The following is a 19757-nucleotide window of genomic DNA, read 5'->3' as shown; positions in this document are numbered from 1 at the left end:
TGCTGCTCCAGTTTTAGTCTGTGTACGGCAGAAGTCAGCACCTCCAGTACGCCTGTGGTGCTGGGGGTACCACATATCATGTAACATAAAAGAGTTACTTGCAACCCCGTGTCTGTTGGAAAGATGGTGGTGATGTACGTGTGCATGAAGAGACAAGGAATGAGGTGTTTACAGTAGGATTGTACTGTGGGGGCAGCTGACAAGTGAACCGAGCTCTTGTGTGTGCGCATGTATACGCAGTTTACATGTGCATGTGTGTAGAGGTCAGAGGTCAACCTCAGGTGTCATTCCTCAGAAGCCATCTAACTTGTGTTTTGAGACATATACAAGCTGGCCTGGGACACCAAACAGGCTAAGCTGGCTGGTCAGGAAGCACCAAGATCCTTCTGTGTTTGCCTCCTGGCTCTGGGATTACAAGTGCATGTCACTATACCTGGCTTCTGGTGATCCAGCTCAGGTACTCACACTTGCCCAGCAAACACCGTACTGACTCAAGCATCTCCCCAGCCTGCGAACTGACATTTAAAGTTATCTAATTTTAAGTTATTTTAAAAGAAGATAAGAAAACAGGTATTTTATATCCTCTGAGTACATTCCAGGTCCTATACCCCCCCTCTATACCAGGCCTACCAAGAATAAACCTCAGATTCTTCCTTCTGCCCGCTTTGCAGGCACAACCTACCAGATCCTTGTCTCCTGGAGCCTCCAGACTGCCCCCCAGTGCCCAACCTCTCCCACAACCAGCCCTAAGAAAGAGGCAGCAGAGGCCTGGGGAAAACATCGTTCTCATGATTTATTACAACACATTGTTTCAAATACAAAAGGAGGGACGTGAAAGTGCGGCCTCATGGGGCAAGGTCCCAAGGGGGAAGCTGGCACCCTGGTCCTCAGGGACCAGAAGCCTTGGGCAAGGGACCAGCTACCTCTCCTATACTGGACTTTCCGGAAAACAACAGGAGGGGGCCAGGTGCATTCTGGGCCATTCCAGTGCCAGGCAGTGACCAGGTAGGAGGGTGAGAGAACAAGAGAGACTCAGAGAGGACCCTATACCCTCCACAGCTTGGAGAGCAGGTGAAAAGCCACCAGGGAGGGCCTGTGCTCCGTCTCTCCCCACCCTGCACAGAAGCAGGCAGCTGAGACCTTCTCCTCCATCTTGTCTGCTCACTTTGGAGTGACCAGGGTCATGAGTGAGTGAGAGCAGAGACAGACTGAGGCCAATGGGCCCCATCTATCCTGGACAGGATAGATGCCAGATCTCCACCAAGAGAGGGGAGGGACCAGACCCAAGGGGGATCTTTAGGGTCCAACTGGTGGCCACATACTACTGTCTCCTGGACAGCAGTAGGCTGGGGGCAAGGAGGGAGAAGCCAGTGCATCCTCCACACCCAGGGTCACCTTAGAAATTCAATGACAGACAGGAGGCAAATTTACATAATTAATAATAACAATAATAACAATAATAAAATTAACCAATAATAATAAATACTTAAACCTCTAATCCATAGATTGCAAATACAACAATAGCTTATTTTCTCAGGGATCAGGATGGGTGGGATCAAGAGAACTGGAACAGGATTTTTTGCTTAAGGAGGAGAATGACAGGAACACAGGGCATTGGGTGGAAAGGACAAACAGAAGGACACAGCAAGGGAGGTGGGGTAGAAAGGTGCCACTCTAGGTCTTCTCCAGGACTCTGTCCTGCCCCAGCTGCCTGTTACCAAGCCCTAGCTTATTCCTAAAGGACATCCCCACTCCTAGACTTGAGGATATCTGAGGGCAAAGACCCCTATTCTGCCTCAAAACTTTGGGTCCCAAATGATCCAAGAGGGTATTCAGCAAGGGTGACTGGTACCTTTCTCCTGTCCCTGCTCCTAGACTGGCTCTGAGAAAAAATTAAAATTAAAAAAAAAAGCATCCCATCTTGAAGACACTGGGAAAGTATCCTGGGAAGGGAGCACACAGAGGGACTCTCTCCTGAGAAGCCCCTGTGGGGATGGGGTAGTCACTGAGGACTTCCCCTAGCATCTGTCTCTAGATGGGGTCTTTCTCTGCTTGGAGATAGTTCTCCCAAAGCTGAGGATTCCCACTTCCTGGAAGCCTAAGGGCTTGGTAGGTGCTTTGCTCCATCTGTAAGGAGGCCTGCTCCAGAGACCCCTCAACCCACAAGTGCACCTGAATTCCAAGTCCTACCAGGGACAAGAAGAACCCAGAATGAGAGCTTGGATCTACCCCCATTTATAATGGACCCAGAGCTCCCCTCTGACCAGCAGAGCTAGCCCCTGCCAGCCCTAGCTAGCCTAACTGCTCCCGCCAGCATTTGACACTGCCCCAGTCCATGCTGGGGGTGCTACTGGGCTTCTCAATGGGCAAGAGCACCTGCAAAGGAAAGAGAGAATCCTCCTCTGAATGGCCTCCTGGGCCCTTTTGAGGAACTAGACCTCACTCTCACAGAAGTGTGAGCTCTTTTGTCTACTCCATCCTTGCCTTAGGGGCTACCTCATCTGGCTCTCAGGAAACCCACCTGCCTTGTCCAAGTCTCCCTGAAAACTCTGGTCCATTGAGTCCAGTGCCCACCAACACCTACTAAGGAACAGCCCTGGGGGGGGGGCGGAGAAGGATGATGGACTGGCAGAGAGGGTGCCCCTATGCCACTAAGACTTGGCAACGAGGTGTGCGGGGGAGGGGCTGCTGATGGGGCCTTCTGCAGGGACACTAGGGTCTCCCACTCTCCTTACCTATGGCTTTGCTACACAGCCCAAGACATGAGACAGGAGAGGAGAGACCAGGAGAGGAAGGAAAGGAAAGGGCAAGGGGTCTGCGGCTCAGTTTGTGGCAAATAAGGGTTATTTTTTTCCTTTTCCCCTTTTCTTATGTAAAAAGTGCAGGAAAGCTGGGCAGCTTTTTGCAAGGTCAGTAATATTTCCAGAGGGGAGGGGCGAGGAGGGGCCCAGGCCTGTCAACCCAGCTTGGGATTGAAGGTAGCCTCATATTGCTTAGAAACCTGTTTCAGTTTTAAATACCAGACAGTAAAAACAGAGCTTGAGGACTGCCCCGCACAGTTGCCAGATCACTAGCTTAAATAAATAAAAAATCGAAATATTTACTTCTTGATAAAAATTGCAGTAAAACCATTTACCTTTCTGTGTGTTATATATAATATATATTTATACCTGGCCTGGCTGGAGCGGGGGCTCAGGGACTCCTGAAGGGTCACGATACTTCGATGACCTCCACGCTACCGGAGAAGCTGGCTTGCTTGCCTAGAGCTGCTAGCTCCTCGCCACGTGCCCGCCCCTCCACCATGCCCTCTTCGAACTCCATCTGGCAGCTGCGCCTCTTGAACTGTGTATCTGAAGCAGGCTCCTCAGGCCAGCCGGTCCGCAGGTCCCGGGGTTCGGCCCGCACCTCCCTCCTCTGCAGGTCACTGCTGCTGCCACCACCCGGTCCAGGTGCACCAGCACTCGCCCTGCCGAAGGCAGAGAACACGGCGCCCGGACCCTGAGCGCCCTCGGGGCTGAAGCACCAGGGTCCATCCGGCGACGGTGTGCCGGGGGAGTCCAGCGGCGGCACCCAGCCCCCGGGGCCAGCCGGCTGGCCAGGGCCGGGCAGTCCCGGTGCCGACAGGGCCGAGAGGCCATGCCGCGGAGTCTGCCGGGCCGTGTCTCCAAAGTTTAGGCCCAGGCCATGAGCCGGGGAGCGGGCCGGAGAACTGGCTGGGGGACGTCGCCGGCGGGGTCGTGGGCGCCCCTCTGGAGCCGAGTCTGGGCTGTCGGGGCTGGGCGAGGGCAGGCCCAGCGTCCCCCCAGACGGGCTGTCCAGCTTGCAGAGCTTTGGGGCTTCGCCAGGGTCAGGTGGGCCGGGAAAGTCAGGCCTCCTGCTGGGTGCATAGGCTGACTTGATGTCCAGGGAGAAGGAGCGCTTCAGGCGGTTGGTGTCCTGGAGGCGGTCAGAGGAGAGGTGCAGGCCTCGCAGGCCCTGCTGCAGTGCGCTGGTGGCCGGAGCTGTGCTGGGGATCAGAGCATCCCCTCCAGCACTTGGGCTGCCCTCCTTGGCTGCAGCGGCTGCCTCGCTCCCAGTGGCAGCGCTCTCTGAGGTAGATGGTGGCAGCCGGGGCAGTGGGATGCCTGCTGCCGGGCCCATGAGGGGCTCAGGGGTCCCCAAATGAGGTCCATCACTCTGCAAGGCAGCCAGCAGCTTCAGACTCCTCTCATACTCCAACAGCTGGCCCAGGAAGTTGAAGTTGGGTGAGATGGAGGGGCGTCGATCCTTCACAAACCTGGGCAAGCAAGAGAAATTTGTCAGGACGGGCTTGTTGTGCCCAGTTTTCCCCGTGCAGCACCCACTGCCACCTTAGGTATCCAAGCTTTGTATCGGGCCCCAGCTTTCCCTCCCTGCCAGGGCAGTAGGTTGTACCATCCAAGTGGGTGGAGGCAAGATGGGAGGGCGATGCTGTTAGCCATTGGTTGTGGAGTTCCAGGTCCCTAGGGCCGGGAGGGGAAGAGTACCTGTATGCGTCGTCAGAGGACATGCCCATGGTTTTCATGATGTAGGCGATGGCAATGGTGGCCGAGCGAGAGATGCCAGCCAGACAGTGAACGATGACTTGGCAGCTGGACAGCTTGGCTTTATCTGGGGGCAGGCAGATGGGGGAACGGGGACCAGGTGAGGGCTGAGATTGCACTATTCCTCCCTACCCAAGGTAGGCCCCTACCCTCTCTATGGCAGGCAGTGCAGGTGACTTCTCAGAGCCGGGTGGCCCCAGGGGTAGTCCTCCCCTCTGCCTCTGTCCAGTCTTCCTCTAGCCAGCCTCCCACACCCCACAGAGACAGACACACCCTCCGGAGCCTCCCCTCACCAATAAACTCAATGGACTTGTCCAGCCAGGGTAGCAGCTTTTCACAGTAGTTGTCATTGATGGGGATACGCATGAAACGGCTCTCACAGATGAAGTCCGGTTTAGGGCAGGAGTTGCTGGCATTGAGGACATAGCTTATTCCATTTTGGGTCATCAGATCCTGGAGAGATAGGAAGATGAGGAGGAGCTGAGAGTCTGTGCCTGTCTGTCTTTGTGTGTGTGTGTGTGTGTGTGTGTGTGTGTGTGTGTGTGTGTGTGTGTGTATGTGTGGTCTGTCTATCTCTCTCTGCAGAATAGAAGGACTCTAAAGTCTCGTGATGCTCCCCGAGCCTCAGATTTTGTCTAGGATCTTGCTATATGGAAAAGACTGGCTCTAGGAATTTCTTCTCTTCTCAACCATTGAGCTCGCTGGATGGGTACAGGAAGGATGGCTTCTGTAAGCCACACCCACAGCCTGCATTGGGCTCCCAGGAATTTTATGGTTGCCTGGGCGGTGCCTTCATCCTTTTCCCTCCTCACCATTTTTAAAACACGGGATTCTTTCAGAGCTGGCCAGTGGCCCAGTGACAGAAGTAGTTTGGCATGTAGGCTTCCAGGGCCACCACAGAAGAGTCCGGGAGCCTGCTTTTCCACCTAGCCTCGCTGGGTTCCTCCCTGGGCCATGCTGTGGTCCAGGGTGTGGGGCTCTGGGACCTCCTATGCTCCCACCTCATACTCATCTATCACCTGCTCTTCCCTTCAGACTACCTTAGGACCTAATTCCAGATACCCCCTCTTTACACCATCAACGGTGACCCCCTGTACACTCACCTTGTTCAAGACATCTTTCTGAGAGCCCAGGTAGAGGTGAGGCAGGATACGGGTCAGGCCCACACTGGGCACAGGCAGGCAGGGCTGAGAGAGGCTCATGGATGGCAGGGTGGCAGGTTTTCCCTCACAGAGGCCTGGGAAGCAGGAGGAGAAGGTGGCGAAGCCCCCTGTAGGAGGAGACACAGAAGGTTCCTAAGGAGGTTGGCCAGCCAGGGCAGGAGGGTTCCTCTGTGGACCCCAAGCCCAGCCTGCTTCTGGCCTAGCACCTGGACTCTTGCCGCCAGGCTACTTGCTCTTCTCTGCAGCACTGGGGGGTGTGCTGCTGCCCATTTAGAGCAGGCACCTACGCCCACATTCCTCCTCAGGCTAATTAGGAACTGGCTCAGGGGCACTGCTTTGATGCCCATAAATGTGGGGTCAAGGTGGCCTGTCAGCACAGCACACGAAAGCCAGGCAGGGGATGGCTCAGACCTCATCAGGGTCTTCTCTTATTCCCCAGGCATGGCAAGTCCTTTCCCAGCCCCTGTACATGACTGGCCTGGGGCCAGGCTGGCACTTAGCCTCTCTCCATGCTGATGCAATCCCTCCATGACTCCAGTTGGCTGGAAGCCACAGGCCTGGGCTCTAGTGCCAGGCCTGGGAGGAAAGGTTCTGAGGTGGGGCCTCTTTGGGCATGACATCACCCACTGGAATTGCCATAGCCCACAGGGCATTTGTGGTCCAGCCATGGCTCCAGTCTACCCAGCAGGAGATGACAGAGAGGCAGGAAAGCCTGCACACAGGATACAAACAGCCTGCTCCCTGTGGCCACTGTCTAGATACATCCAAGATGCAGACTCTGGGCTGAGGAAGGAAACCCTCCACCAATTTGCGATACCCAAGCTGGCTCCTCTGACTCAGTGACCACAGGCAAGGCATGCCTCTGGCCTCAGTTTCCTTATTTTGCCTGTCACACAGCATTGTTGACAGGCTCAGAAAAAAATAATAATAATAAAGATGTGAAAATAGACCCAGCCACATCTAGCCTGGCTGGGGTTCATCCAGAAACCAACTCTTAGCATGGTGAGGAGAGCTCAGCAGAATGGGACTTCCTATATTCCATGATGACAAGTTCTGACAAGCAAGTAAGTGGGCTCAGTTTCTGGTCTCAATCATACCATGCAAGTACAGGACACCCAGGCTAAGACCCAATGATGCCATGGGAGAAAGTGAGGACATTTTCTGGACACACACACACACACACACACACACACACACACACACACACACACACTGCTTTTTCCCGGTCTGGACAGAGGCAGGTGCCAGGGACCTAGATAATCTCTAAGAACAGGGAAGCTTCTACCTTTACTGCCACACTGGCCCAGCTCACAGACAGTATACGCGCAACCTCTCAACCGGTCTATCTGTTATGGCTGCTCCCTGCTCCCTCAGTGAAATCTTATCTTTGGTGGCCTTAGGGGGAGAAGCAGTCCCTTTCTCAGGAAGGCTAGGCAGGGAGGAATGGCTGGTTGTGGTGGTACCAGCAATGCTGCAGCTTCCATGCAGGCACTCCAAGGGGAGGCTGAGTTGGGCATTGTGGGGTCTGTGACGCTCAGGGCTAGGCCCTAGAGGGATGGTGCCTCTGCATAGCCTCTTCCATGGATTACAGCCCTTTTTGTTTTCTTGATGCTCTGCCAGAAGCCTGGGTCTCAGTCTTTCCTCTACAGCCTGCCCAAGGGAGGGCATGCATTCTACCAGAGACCCCTGTCCATCCTACTCACAGGAGGGAGGTCCAAATGTTTCCACCAAGTATAGCCACCCCAGACTTCTCAGCAGCTTAGAAAGCATCCCAGGCTGAGCTGAGGCCCTTGAGCTCCCTTCCAGATCCATCCTATGGACTCCATCTCCCCAAGGCCTGAGGCTTCAGGGATTTGGGGGGCTATCCCAGGCTATGTGAGTGAGTGGAAACGGGGGTACCAAGGTTGAGTGAGTGCACCTCAGCTATTTTTAAGTCTCTGGGACGCCTAGAAAATGCTTAGAAGCTCATTCTTCTACAGAACATTCCCATACACTGCCCCTACCCCCTGTACTTGGGAGGCCAGAGACACCGCCCTTGTCAAGCCTGATGTTTACAAGGAGACATATACAGAAACATGCGTTTATTTGTGCACTGAGCTTGGCACAGCCCAGGCTACTGATGGCCAGGCTTGCACTGCTCTTATTACAGCCACCTACCCACTAGGGTCTGGGGCAGGGCAGCATCTCCAGGTAGCAGGGCCTGCTTGTCCGACAGCTGTGGCATCACTGGCTCACATTCTACAGTGATGGTGCCACTGTAGGACGCACCAACTCTCGGCTAAGGGTCTGCCTGCTGTTTAAAAGGCTAAAGTCCCTCCCTCCCTCCCCTTTCTCTAATAATGCACACTGTGATGGATAATGTTAATTGTCAACTTGACAGAATCCAGATTCACTCAAGAGAGAATTCTCTGGCAAACCTGTGGGGAATTATCTTGATTATGTTCATTGATGTGAGATGACCCACCTCAGTTATGAACATAATCATTCCCTGGGCAGGGGATTCAGGACGGTACAAAACGCAAGAAGTGAGCTGACAGCAGCCTCCCCACATTTACAGTCCTGTTCCTGATTGTGGATGTAATGTGATCAGCTACTTCAGGCTCCTGCAATCTTAATTTCCTCACTGTGATGGCTGTATCCTTACCTGTCAGCCAGATAAACCCTCCCTCCCTGAAGTTACCTTTGACTAGGTGTTTTATCACAGTAGCAGAAAAGGACCTAAAGCATACTGACATCTAGGTTAAAACTCTTTCTTAATAAACTCTAACTTTACTTAAGGGAAAAAGGGACTAAGTTCATTAACCCTCTGTGGTGGTTTGAATGAAAATAGCCCACATAGGCCCATAGGGAGTGGCACTACTAGGAGGTGTGGCCTTGTTGGAGGAAGTGTGTCACTGGGGGTGTGTTTTGAGGTATCAAGTGCCCAAGGCAGGCCTATTGTCTCACTCTTCCTGCTGCCTGCAAATCCAGATGTAGAACTCTCAGCTACCTCTCCAGCACCATGTCTGCCTGCATGCTGCCATGCTTCCTGCCATGATGATAATGGGCTAAACTTCTGAACTGTAAGCCAGCCCCAATTAAATATTTTCCTGTATAAGAGTTGCTGTGGTCACAGAGTGTCTTCACTGCAATAGAAACCCTAACTAGCCAGGTGGTCTTTAATCCCAGCACTTGGGCGACAGAGACAAGTGGATCTCTGTGAGTTCAAAGCCAGCCTAATCTACAGAGAGAGTTCCAGGATAGCCAAGGCTATCTAGAGAAACCCTGTCTCAAAAAACAAACAAACAAACCCTAAGGCACCTTCCCCAGATAACACCACTGTGGGGGCACTGTTTAAGTTCCCAGTACCCTCTCCTGATTGCCTTCACTGGCCATACCCATCTCCCTGAGCTTCCTGTGAGCACCAGCCAGAGGAAGATATTTAAAGGTCTGGTCTCTGTTGTGTTTGGCCAGGAGACCAAAGGACTGTGTGTGCTGTGAAGTCACCCCTAGCCCCTACTCAGTAGTCTGTTCCTGAGTCTACACTAGCTCAGCAGGGGCTGTGCCAAGGTGTTGTCACTTTGAGTCTGTGTCAACACTGCATTGACCAGGACGACTCCCTGGCTCAATGTTTGGATGAATGGGGACAAGGACTCAAACTTGGCAAGACGGATATCTAGAACTGGAGGGAGCTGGGAAGAGCACAACCAGGTCCAGATGAACCCTTTGAGAGGATCCCAGCCCAGGACTGCTCCAGCCTCCAATACTGTCCTTGCCTTTTGCCCTTTGCCCAAGAGACAAGCCCTGCCAGGTTTTGAGCTGTCCTGCTAGGGCCAGGAAGGGTGCTGCTCCTCAGCCCTTCATATTTTCAGAAGAACCTCATGCTTCCATTTACGACTAGGGTACTGAGTTAGGTCCTGGAGGTGTTCCTATAGGCCTAGTGGGCTTGTAAACAGGCCCAGACTCCTCGCCCTCCCAAACTAAGCCCAGGAGGCTGGAGCTATGGTACAGCTATGTGGCTTCTGGTTCCAAGAATTCTCACATGCAACAATAAATCATGAATCCTACCCAGACAGGCTCAGCATCTATACAGATACCAGAGGTGGGGTGCATGTACATATGCATGTGGCTGAGACGAGAGGCTCCGGACACACAGACACACAGATATCCTTGGGCCATACTGACCAAATAGACACTCGCCCTACCCATGATATTGAGCCTCCAAACCACTCGAAGCCCCTCAGGTTGGGTTCATCTACCTAGCAGTCTGGTTCAAGCAGTCCAGGCCCTCCCAGCCTCCCTCTCAGGTAGGGCTAGATGTCATTGTACTCATGGGATTCTGGTGCCACTAAACTGGCCTGGCCACCCACTCACTTATTCCACCCCATATGCAGTGGGTGTGGAGGACACTCCATCAGCTCTGTGCTATGCAGAGGCTACCAGCATGGGCGCAGGGCATCAGCAAAGGGCCCAGATTCCAGCCAGCCAGAGCAGGCATCCTAGAACAAGCCCCCACTCTAGCAGCTATTTAGGAATCTAGGCTGCCTCCCAGGGAGGTAGATTCTACAAAAGCCCTTTCAGCCACGGCCTGAGGGTGAGTGTGCCTAAGCACATGGCTGAGAGTGGGAGTATGAGACATGAGTCAGCGGGTGTGTGTGACTCTGAGTGGGGACTGGAGGCCAGCTGGCCAGACTGTTTTTGGAGCACAGGTAGCCCAGAGAGATACTCTGCTGGTCCCTTAAGTAGTAACCACAATGGAGTAGGCTGTTGTGAGATAACCTGTGGCCAGCTGGCACCTTCTCTGAGTAAGGCCCCTGCTGTGTGACTGGTTCTGGGATAGACTGAGGTTTTCAGGAGGTAAAGCCTCCACATCTTCTCCTTGAGACAGGGACAGGTTGTGGCCTGGGTCCCTGGCCCCCTCTCTACCAAAAACATGGCTTTGGGGGAAGCTCCTGCTTGTCCACCTCTTCTGTTGCTTAGGCAGAGGTGGGTTTTGAGAACTCTAGAGGCACTAGCATCCCCTTACTGGCCCAGACTTCTGCTTCTCTTCTGACACTCCTGTCCCAGCCAAGGGCATGGGGAGGGGTGCTTGGAAGAGAAGGTATCCCATAGCCCTGGCCCATCCCTGGAGTTCACCTGTGAGGATGGCCACGCTGTTGAAGCAGCCGTCCAGCTTGCTGAGCAGGATGGACAGGAAGCTGTCTGCTGCCAGCACACTGGCATCTCGAGTGCTCTGGTCATACACTACCACATCCTGTGGTTCTGTGGCATCCACCTAGGGGGCCATAAGGGCAGAAGTTAGGCCATTTGAAAGATCAAGGTGGCAGAGGACAGGAGGCAGGGTGCTGCTGTCATCCTCCCTCCCACTCCCTTGGACAGGCAGAAAAAACCCATGGTTCCACTAACAGGCTTTGCACCAGGCAGGGACTGGGGATTGGGGGTGACTTGAGTTCTAGGCAGCCATGCCCCTCATGGGCAAAAGTACCAGAACCAGAAGTGTTAAAGGGCACAGGTGGATATAATGGGGCCCCAGAGAGCACATACACATAGCCTGGGCTGGCTCCTAGGCTTCCTGGAAGGTCAGTACCTCTTTTCTTATTTGTTGTCCCCCAGCCCCTGATGGAGAAACTGAGGCTGCAATATGACTCCCCTCCCCAAACACCACCAGGTCAGGATGCAGAAGCTGAAAGCTGGGGTTCTTCCTGACTTTCTCCCCACTGTGGTGGCCTTAGGGCCAGATGTTGAGGGGCTTTTGCTCAGACAGGCTGATGTCCCTGCCTCCCAAGCACACTCAGCCTTTAAGCTAGCTGAGCTGTCAACCCCAGGCTGGATGATGTCATCAGCAGCCAATAGGATTGCACTCTGGCTGGAGTCCTCGCTGGGGGTGATTAATCACTGGATTCCCTTCATTGGCACCACAGGGAGCCAGTTCTGGCCTTGGAGTGGGGGACTCCCGACAAGCGGCATCCCACCTGGGTTCTCTCACATCATAGCCTGGAGTCAGGCAGTTTGGAGACTGAAACCCTCCGAAAGCCTCCGGTCTGTTGGCATGCCCCTGAACCCAAAGGAGGTGGGAGAAGTTGGTAGTTGGTGCTACCCTAGGCCACACATGCTCCTGGATAGGCTAGTCCCTCTCCAGCTATTGTACTGGATAGTCCTGGGGAGAAATCTGTCCCTTTCTCCCTGGAAGGATGGTCCTTCTTGGGGGCCACAGAGAACATTCTGGGTTACTGAAGACTCTGGGAGGTAGGGAGAGGAATGGGGAGGCTAGTAAAATGGTCTGCCTAGTATAATCCCCTTAGTCACCCCCTCCTGGCCTCACTGTAGTCAGAGTAGCAAGACCCAGCTGTCCTTGTCCTCAGAATGCACCAGCCTGCTGCATCTACCCGATTCTACCCTCTGTGTAAGCCCACTTCTCTTATCCATTCAGCAGTCCACCCTCTGAACCTGCCCTGTAGATGGGGAGACAAAGGGGCTTCCCACCACTTCTAGAGGAAGGTCTCACTAGAGGGGACTGCTCTACAGCACTCCCAGCTGTGACCCCAAGGAACCCAGTTTGGAATTAGAGGACAGAGAAGGGGAAGTGTTTGATCAGAGGACTCTTGGGCCCCAGGCCTAGGAGCTCCAGTCTCTTTCAGAGGTGACATATGCATGCTTGCTCAGGAAAGGTCAGCCCCAGGGATGTATGCAAGGTGGGAACACAGGTACCTGGCTGCGTGTAGCTGGCTGGATGAGCTCAGCAATGGTCACTTTTCCCTGCTGAAGGCGCCGCTTCACCAGCTTGGAACAGCAGATATTCACAGAGCTCAGCACATGGCAGCTGTTGTATTCCACGAAGGATCGACTGTCGATGACCAAAGGGCCTCCAGGCCCGCCACGCAGCAGACTGGCCAGTTTCTTAGCATCCATCACCTTCCTCGGGAGCCGATCCCCAGCCATGGTGGGGTGGTAGGCAGTGGGGAGAGTGACCCCTGAAGTGAGGAGGGCGTGGCCTTGCAGCGTTCTGGGTACCCTAGTGCATGGCGCCAGACCTGAGGGAAAGGTGAATGGTCAGCAGATGGTGGGATCTGGGTAGCTACAGTTGGCTCCCAGGCGGGCTCTATGTTTGGCAGCTGGCATGTCCTTTGGGCCCTTCATCCTGGATGGATGAATCAACACCTTCCCCAGTAAGGTGAGTGCATAGAAGAGACCCTGACCAGCCCCTGCTCTGCCTGGGTTCTGGTGTAAGGCAGAGGACATATTAGGACCCAAAGAAGGATTCTTATTATGGGCTTTGGGGTGCAGCTAAACTTGTGCCTTCTGTCCTGCTGGTCTCTGCATTTTCCTCTTCTCAGGACCCTAGGGTACAGAGCTTGTCTCTCTGCTCTTTTCCCAGCTAGGGACTCTCAGACCTCCCTCCCCTTCTTGACACAGTGCTGCATGGTCAGTTCCTAGAATTCATCTCCAGGAAAGGTTCTCTAAGCTCATAATCTGGATGCTGGTAGATAGAAGGGCAGGACCACCCACCACCACCACCCCGCCCCGCCCCGCTCCTGGGCTCCTGGAGGCTGAAGGCCAGGTGCTGGGAGCTCCTGTTTCACTGCAACTGTTGAGTGCTTTGGGCTGAGGTTGGTGCACTCCGCCCATTGCACAAAGGGATGGATGTTGTCAGCTCTAGGATGAAGGTTGGGGTACTGGGGATGCATGGAACTGCTGGACCTTCTGCGTGGCCCCAGAAGCTCTTGAGCTGAAGAATGTGTGGAGGAACTAGAGATAAATGGCATCAAGGGACCTCTAGAAGCCCCATCAAACAGGCTTGATGGCCCTCATCTGTCGGGTGCTGTCTTCCCGGCAGCCTCCAGGACACATGCAATGTCAGGACAATGAGTTTGCCTTAAAATGGGAACACGAAGGCTTGAGGCAGTGGGAGGTGAAATAGTAGCCCCCCTCCCCCAATCTAACCTCACAAATGTAGTGGTGTAGGGGGAAACTTAGCTCTTTAGAGTTTAGCCCATTCCCACTCCTCCACTGCATGAGGGAACAGCAGGCTGATGGTTAGGACCTGGGCCAGAGGAAGGAGCAGGCCCTCCCACTAGCAGGGCTGGACAGTAGGACTAAAAGTCCAGGACCTCGAGAGGACCATAGTGGAGGATGCTGGGGTGGAGAGGGCTTTTGCTAGTCCCTTGGCCCTCCCTCCCAGCAGTTCCCACCTCTTCCCAGATGAGTGGTATGGGTTAACAGCATCAAGAGAAGCAGAGAGTCCAGGGAGCTAGAAGGCGCGGCCCCACCCTCTCTGCAGCAGCCCTTGAACTACCCTGAGGGAAGCTGTGCTGGGGGTGCCCCTTCTGAAGACCCTCATCACAGAACCTCCAAGGGGCTGCGACCGAGGATGTCAGGGAAGGGAAGCCTGAGACCCAGAGGGAAGGGCAGGGGAGAGCCGGTTGATGGGGTTGATGGCAGGTGGGATTGGGGGCAGCTTTGTTCAGGCCTGTTACCTGTCCCTTCCTCTACCTCCCAGGGAACCCTGAGAACAGGAGCTGGGCCCTATTAACCATTACAGTATTGTTATTTGCAGCGGAGGGGGACTCATTAGCAAGTTAGCACCTCCGTTGTTGCCATGGCAACAGCAGAGGTGCCAGGCAACGGCTGCTCCTACTGCAGCAGCCACTAAGCAGGCTGCTCCGCAGATCAGGCAGGACTCCCTCCTCTATGCTCCCACTCCTCCATGGCAGGTGCCCAGTAGCTCTGACCTATGGCTCAAAGACAGCAATGAAGCCCCTTACTCTAACCCTGTCCTACTTGGCTTTAATTCCCAGGACCCAACCCCATACTGCAGTTCACTGGCTCTGCATTCCTCTGAGGCCATCAGTATACTGCACTGCAAAGATCTGGATGAGCCCCCTCACACAGGAACCCCTGCACTATGCTGGTCTTCAGTAGCACATCCTGACAGCACCTCTTTGTACCCTCACCCCTGGCTTCCTCAGTGTTGGGCATCAGGCCTAGAATTTCATTGGGGCTAGAAGTGGAGATGCAGGGTCAATTCCGAGAAGGTCATCAGGGCACAGATAGACCATGCAAAATCTGAGCAAAGCATGTGCTCTCAAGTATTCCCTGCCCAGGCCTTCCCAGGAAGAACAGCTATCAGCCTATTCTTCCAGAACCCTGAATGGGGTGAGGGGTGGTCAAGATCCTCTATGCAGAAGCTGTGGGCCTTCATCAAAGGATTTTGAGCCAGGAGGCAAGCATTCCTAAGTCCAAAATCAGGAAAAGACCTCTCCCAGGCATGCTCAGCCAATGACCACGCCCCTCAGGGAGGTCCTGGACAGCCCCCATTCTGGAGGCCAGGTCCACAGTTCAGTCTCTGTGGCACTGTTCTCTGGGCACGAGAACACACCTCTTTGCACATTGGCAGATGCGTGCATTATTGACAATCCATCTTGTCCCTGAGTGCAATTATACATGTGTCAGTGTGTCCATCTGCACATACATACGGCATTATGGTCTCCTGGAGAGCATGACTTAAGTATACAGTTGCATACATATCCTTGTTTTCTGAATATCAAAGGTCCTGGTGCCCATATATCAAGTGCCAGTCCATTACCTTTCACACTGGGGTTCCCATACAGCATGTTCTGGTCCCTGAGTCCTTATGTGACCAACAAAAGCCCAAGTCCTGGGTGGGCATCCTCACTAAGCTACTTCTTGCTCAGTGCCTAGTAACAAGGAACTCCCTACTTCTAGGGATGACTGCCAGGACCATTAGCCACTGTAAGACTGGGTCCCCCTCACAGTGGTCTAGTCTGAGTGTCCTTGGCCACAGCCAGGCAGGCTTTCAGGAAAGAGCCAGCAATTAGGGGCCCAAGACACTGAGATGCTAGCTCACTGTCACACATGGCACTTCTGGAGACCAGCAGAGACCATCTCCTGGGGGGGCGAAGGGGGTGGCCTTAAATGCTCCTGCATGGCAGTTTGCGCCCATGACTTCTCTGGCCAGGCTCCCTTGTACCCTCGCCCCTGGGAGAGGGGACAGAAACATTGTCTCAGGCAAATGGCCAGGCCAAGAAGAGACAGTGGAGGCCTGAGAAAGCTGTGGTCCTGAGAGGTCCAGTCAGATTTCTCTGGCTCACACGGTTTTTAGGACCACAACCTACTATCTCTTCTATTGTGGTCTCAGCCTCTGTCCCTGCTCTCCTCTATGAGCTGCATATCTGAATCACTTCACATCCACAGATGTACCACATTGAAACACCTGTCCAGTTGAAACTTCTGGGCTGGGGCATCAGTATCAGCCCAAGAAAAGAGATGCTGGCAGCAGTCCAAGACACCGACTTGAAGAATCTTTCTGCATCTCTATTCAGTGCTAAGTCCTCAGAGGCAGCCTCAAGTCTCCCCAAGGGCACCGGGCAAGAGGGAAAGAGAACCTGCCCAGCAACTCTCCTGAGGTCTCTAAGCTGACTGCAGCAGTCAGACATAAAGATGAACCCACAGCTCCTGCTCATATGATCTGCTCATCTCTAGCAGGTGCTTGTTAACTAAGGAGTGGATGCACAGGGACTCTGACCTCCTTGAGCAGAGCCTGGCACTCACTGTAGGCTACACTCACCCACCCAGCTACCCCCGCCGGGGGTTGGAGTGGGGGGCAAGCAAGTGTGAGGGTGGGTCTACAGGTCACTGGATTTCCATTCTGAACCCATTCGTACAGTGAAAGACGCTGTGCCCCTGGCCTGAGGCACCCCCACCCCAAGCTGCACAACAGAGCATTGCAGATGCCACACTGGTCCCCCACCCCCATCACTGCATCATCGGGGGCCCCCATCTCTCTGCTGCAGACGCAGCACACCCTGTCAACAAGGAATCAAAGGCAAATTTACCCAAGAGGTCTGATCTAGTGGAATCTGGGCCTGTCTTTACCCTTCCACCTGCAAGGTTTAGTCCACAGGTACCCGCGGCGGCTGACTGGCCGCTCTCTCCCAAGGTGGGCAGATAGGCCAAGAAGATAGGCTGCAGGAGGCAGCTGTGCCAGCCCCTCCCCCAGCATCGCGCCTGCTGCCTCTGCGTCGGGTAAGGATGTTCTTTATCCGCAGAGGCCAGTAGAGCACCCTGAAGTGAGGGTGACAGGACAGCTATCAAAGAGCCGGAGAGTGGGGGGTCCTAGGGCCTCCCCTCCAGACACAGAGCCTACCACAGGCCGGAGCCGACCTTCTGGCGTCGGAGGTTTTGCATCTCGCTGCCGGCTGCAGCCGCGGACGACCTTCTCCAATTCTGGCCGCCAGCGGGGGCGCCTTGCAGGGATTCTCACTGATCTGTGCAGGATCTCAGCCCTCCCCCACGAATCCCTAGGTCTCTAATGTACGTCCCTCCAGATAAAAAGGAATGAGCATAGAAAGACGGCTCGGTGCGGGCGCGGATTCGCAGCGCGCGCCGGGCGCAGGGCAGAGCCATCTATCCATTCCTTGGTGCTCCAAAGAGCCGTCTCCAGGGCGCACGCCCGCTGAAACCTCCCTCACGCCCCGGGCCCACAGCCGGCTCCGAAACGGACCGGTGCCCGCGCCCGGCTCACCTGGATCTCGCTTGCCGTGGGGGTGCCCCCGACGTCGGTGCCGCGCTCAGGGCACCCGTTCTGTCACGCCACCCATGGGCCCGTCGGGGGCCCGCACAGCCGGGGCAAGGGCCGGAGAGGCGCGCGGGGCGCGTCGCCGCCGCCGCCGTCGTCGTCGCCGCCACCGCGGGGAGCGCTCGCTCGGGACGGAGCGCGCGCACTGCGGTCGGGCACGCGCGCTCACGGCGCGCATCCCAGCCCGCAGCTTGGCGGGCGCGGCTGGCGGCTCTGACCCGGCTCAACGTCCGGCGTCCGGCGTCCGGCGTCCGGGTGGGGCGGGGGTCCGCGGAGCCGGCTCGGCCACCGCGGGAGCCGCGAGTGACAGGCCCGGGGCGGAGGGCGGGGCTGCCGGCGGGGATGAGGTCATGCCGAGCGAAAAAGCCCCTGACGTCACCTGCAGCCAATCAGAGTGGGCCGCTCGGGGGCAGGTGACGTCAGCGGAGCGGGCGCTGGGTGCGGAGCCCTGGCGGCAGCCGTGGGTCTTTCTGCCACCGCCCTCGGTCCCCCGCACCCCGCTCTCCTCGGGCACCGATTCTTAAAGGGGCCACGCATACCGCGGCGCCCCATCTCCAGGAAGCCTTCCCAGCCCAGGGCTCCTGGTGGCCCCAAGAACCCTCAACCTCGCGGCACTTGATCCGCGCCTACTGTCCCTGTGTGCCCTCCTGGACTGGAGCTGTCGTCAATTTCTTTCCTTCCCTTAGCCTTTGTTCACGCGGGGACGCCCTCCAAGAGTGCGTCTAGCCCCGGTGCAGCCCGGGCACACGCTCACGGAGAACCGCGCCCGCAAAGTGCCTTACCTGCGGCGTCCACGTTTGTCCTTTCTACGACCCCTGGAGGTGGGGACCCAGATCTCTACCTTGCGGGAGAAGCTCCGAGGTTATATGGTTTGCCTCAGGTCACTAATCCCGGGAACTCCGGAGCGGTGCTCCAGACCCACCGATGCTTCCCAGGCGGCACTGCCCCCTACCTATGACATTCAGTCCTTGATGCTTCTAGTGAAAAGGCCCCTGGAAACAGTCCTCTGCTCCCACCCAGACATCTCCACTACCCGCTGGGGACTGTCGGCCTCATCCTACTGTGCGAGCACAACCACGTGAGCACTCAGAACAAAACATGGATAATTACAACTAGGGCAGAAATACACAGGGGTCAGGCAGATCTGAGAGGAAGGGAAGTATTGTGCCACCCTGGTCCACCTGCAGGCAGAAACCACGTGAGTTCTTAGTTTTCTCCTTCCTCTGAATCTCATTATACAATCCAGGTTGGCCTAAAACTCTATATTGTATCCCAGGCTGGTCTCAGCCTTGAGTGTTGAGATTACAAGCACCCACCACGATGCCAGGCTACCTCAGACGTTTCACAAAAGTGCCCCTATCTAGGCTGCTGGGTGAACAGTGATGTGACCAGATAGCATGAATCTCCTGTTGTTGGGGGGAGTGGTTCTGAATTTCGCCTGGGAGTACAGCCCCTCACTAGGTGAAGGAAGGAGCTTGGAGAAGGCTAGTTGAACGAAAAGTCAGAAAATGAAGCAGGCACAAAGGATCACTCACTCCTATGCTAGTGTGGGTTAGGTGAAGGATACTACAAACAACAATGGGTGCTGGGCAAGGCTCTGCAGGGACCTCCTCTACCCTGCTGTATCCTGCTTGGCTTGGTTCACCATGGGTGTTTGAAGACAGCTTGCAGAAATCTTCCTATGTAGCCCAAGGGGAGTCGGGGAGTCTAGCCTGGGATTAATACAGGTTGGAGGGAAGAGTTGTCTCTGGCTCAGAAATAGCACAAAATAAACAAACAACTTGGGGGTGCTGCCAGGAAGGAAGCCTGAGGAGCCCTAGGGATGTTTGGGCTTGGCACTGGGTTCAGATCTTTCTCTCCCTGCCTCAGGCTTGACCCTGAATGGGGGTCTCCTACTGGAGATCGCCCTTGAAGCTGAAGCTGGCCAACTCCACTGAATGCTTCCTCAGGTCAGTGATGGGGTAAACATTGCTGATGTGCTGGCTTTCTGCCCACTTTGAGCCCATGGGATGGGGAGGCTGGGGTCTGGGACCGGGAAACAACTCAGGCTGAGACCTGGACAGGTCCGGGTGGCAAGTAGGACGGACATGTAGGATTCCTGAGGAGGCAGCAGCAGGCCTCAGAGCTTGGGGTCTGTAGGTGTGGGGGCTGATAGAGGAGTTGTCGGTCTCCTGGTGCGTGCATGTGAGAGAGAGAGAGAGAGAGAGAGAGAGAGAGAGAGAGAGAGAGAGAGAGAGAGGACTTCTCGTTCTACCAGACCCAGGAGCCGGGGGTGGGGGGACCCTAAAAGGGTGTCCAGGTGAGGAGCAGTGTGGGAGGGTATGGTCTGATACTCTGGGAGTGCCCATTAGATCTCTGGTTATGCTGGTGCAGATTTTTGACAGGTTAGAGCAGCAGGCCACAGGTGACCTGGAGATCCTTCTGGAAACCCCAGGTGGGTGGGATGGACAGCAGCCT

General features: G+C 55.3%; 1 protein-coding gene across 1 annotated transcript; it reads right to left on the bottom strand.

Annotated features, from left to right (window-relative positions):
- Window positions 1-794: 794 nt before the first annotated feature.
- On the bottom strand, window positions 795-12729 carry Dusp8 (dual specificity phosphatase 8). The gene is made up of 6 exons (XM_059264306.1): window positions 12413-12729; window positions 10841-10979; window positions 5666-5832; window positions 4856-5015; window positions 4506-4629; window positions 795-4276 (listed from the first exon to the last, which is right to left on the bottom strand). Exons 1-6 carry the CDS (start codon window positions 12641-12643, stop codon window positions 3211-3213), a joined length of 1887 nt encoding a protein of 628 aa, XP_059120289.1. The 5' UTR covers window positions 12644-12729; the 3' UTR covers window positions 795-3210.
- Between the last annotated feature and the right edge of the window lie 7028 nt (window positions 12730-19757).

The sequence above is a fragment of the Peromyscus eremicus genome, chromosome 1 (genome assembly GCF_949786415.1).
Source record: "Peromyscus eremicus chromosome 1, PerEre_H2_v1, whole genome shotgun sequence".
Taxonomy (NCBI): domain Eukaryota; kingdom Metazoa; phylum Chordata; class Mammalia; order Rodentia; family Cricetidae; genus Peromyscus; species Peromyscus eremicus.
The sequence above is the reverse complement of the archived record's forward strand: the minus strand, read 5'-3'. Positions and strand labels throughout refer to the sequence as shown.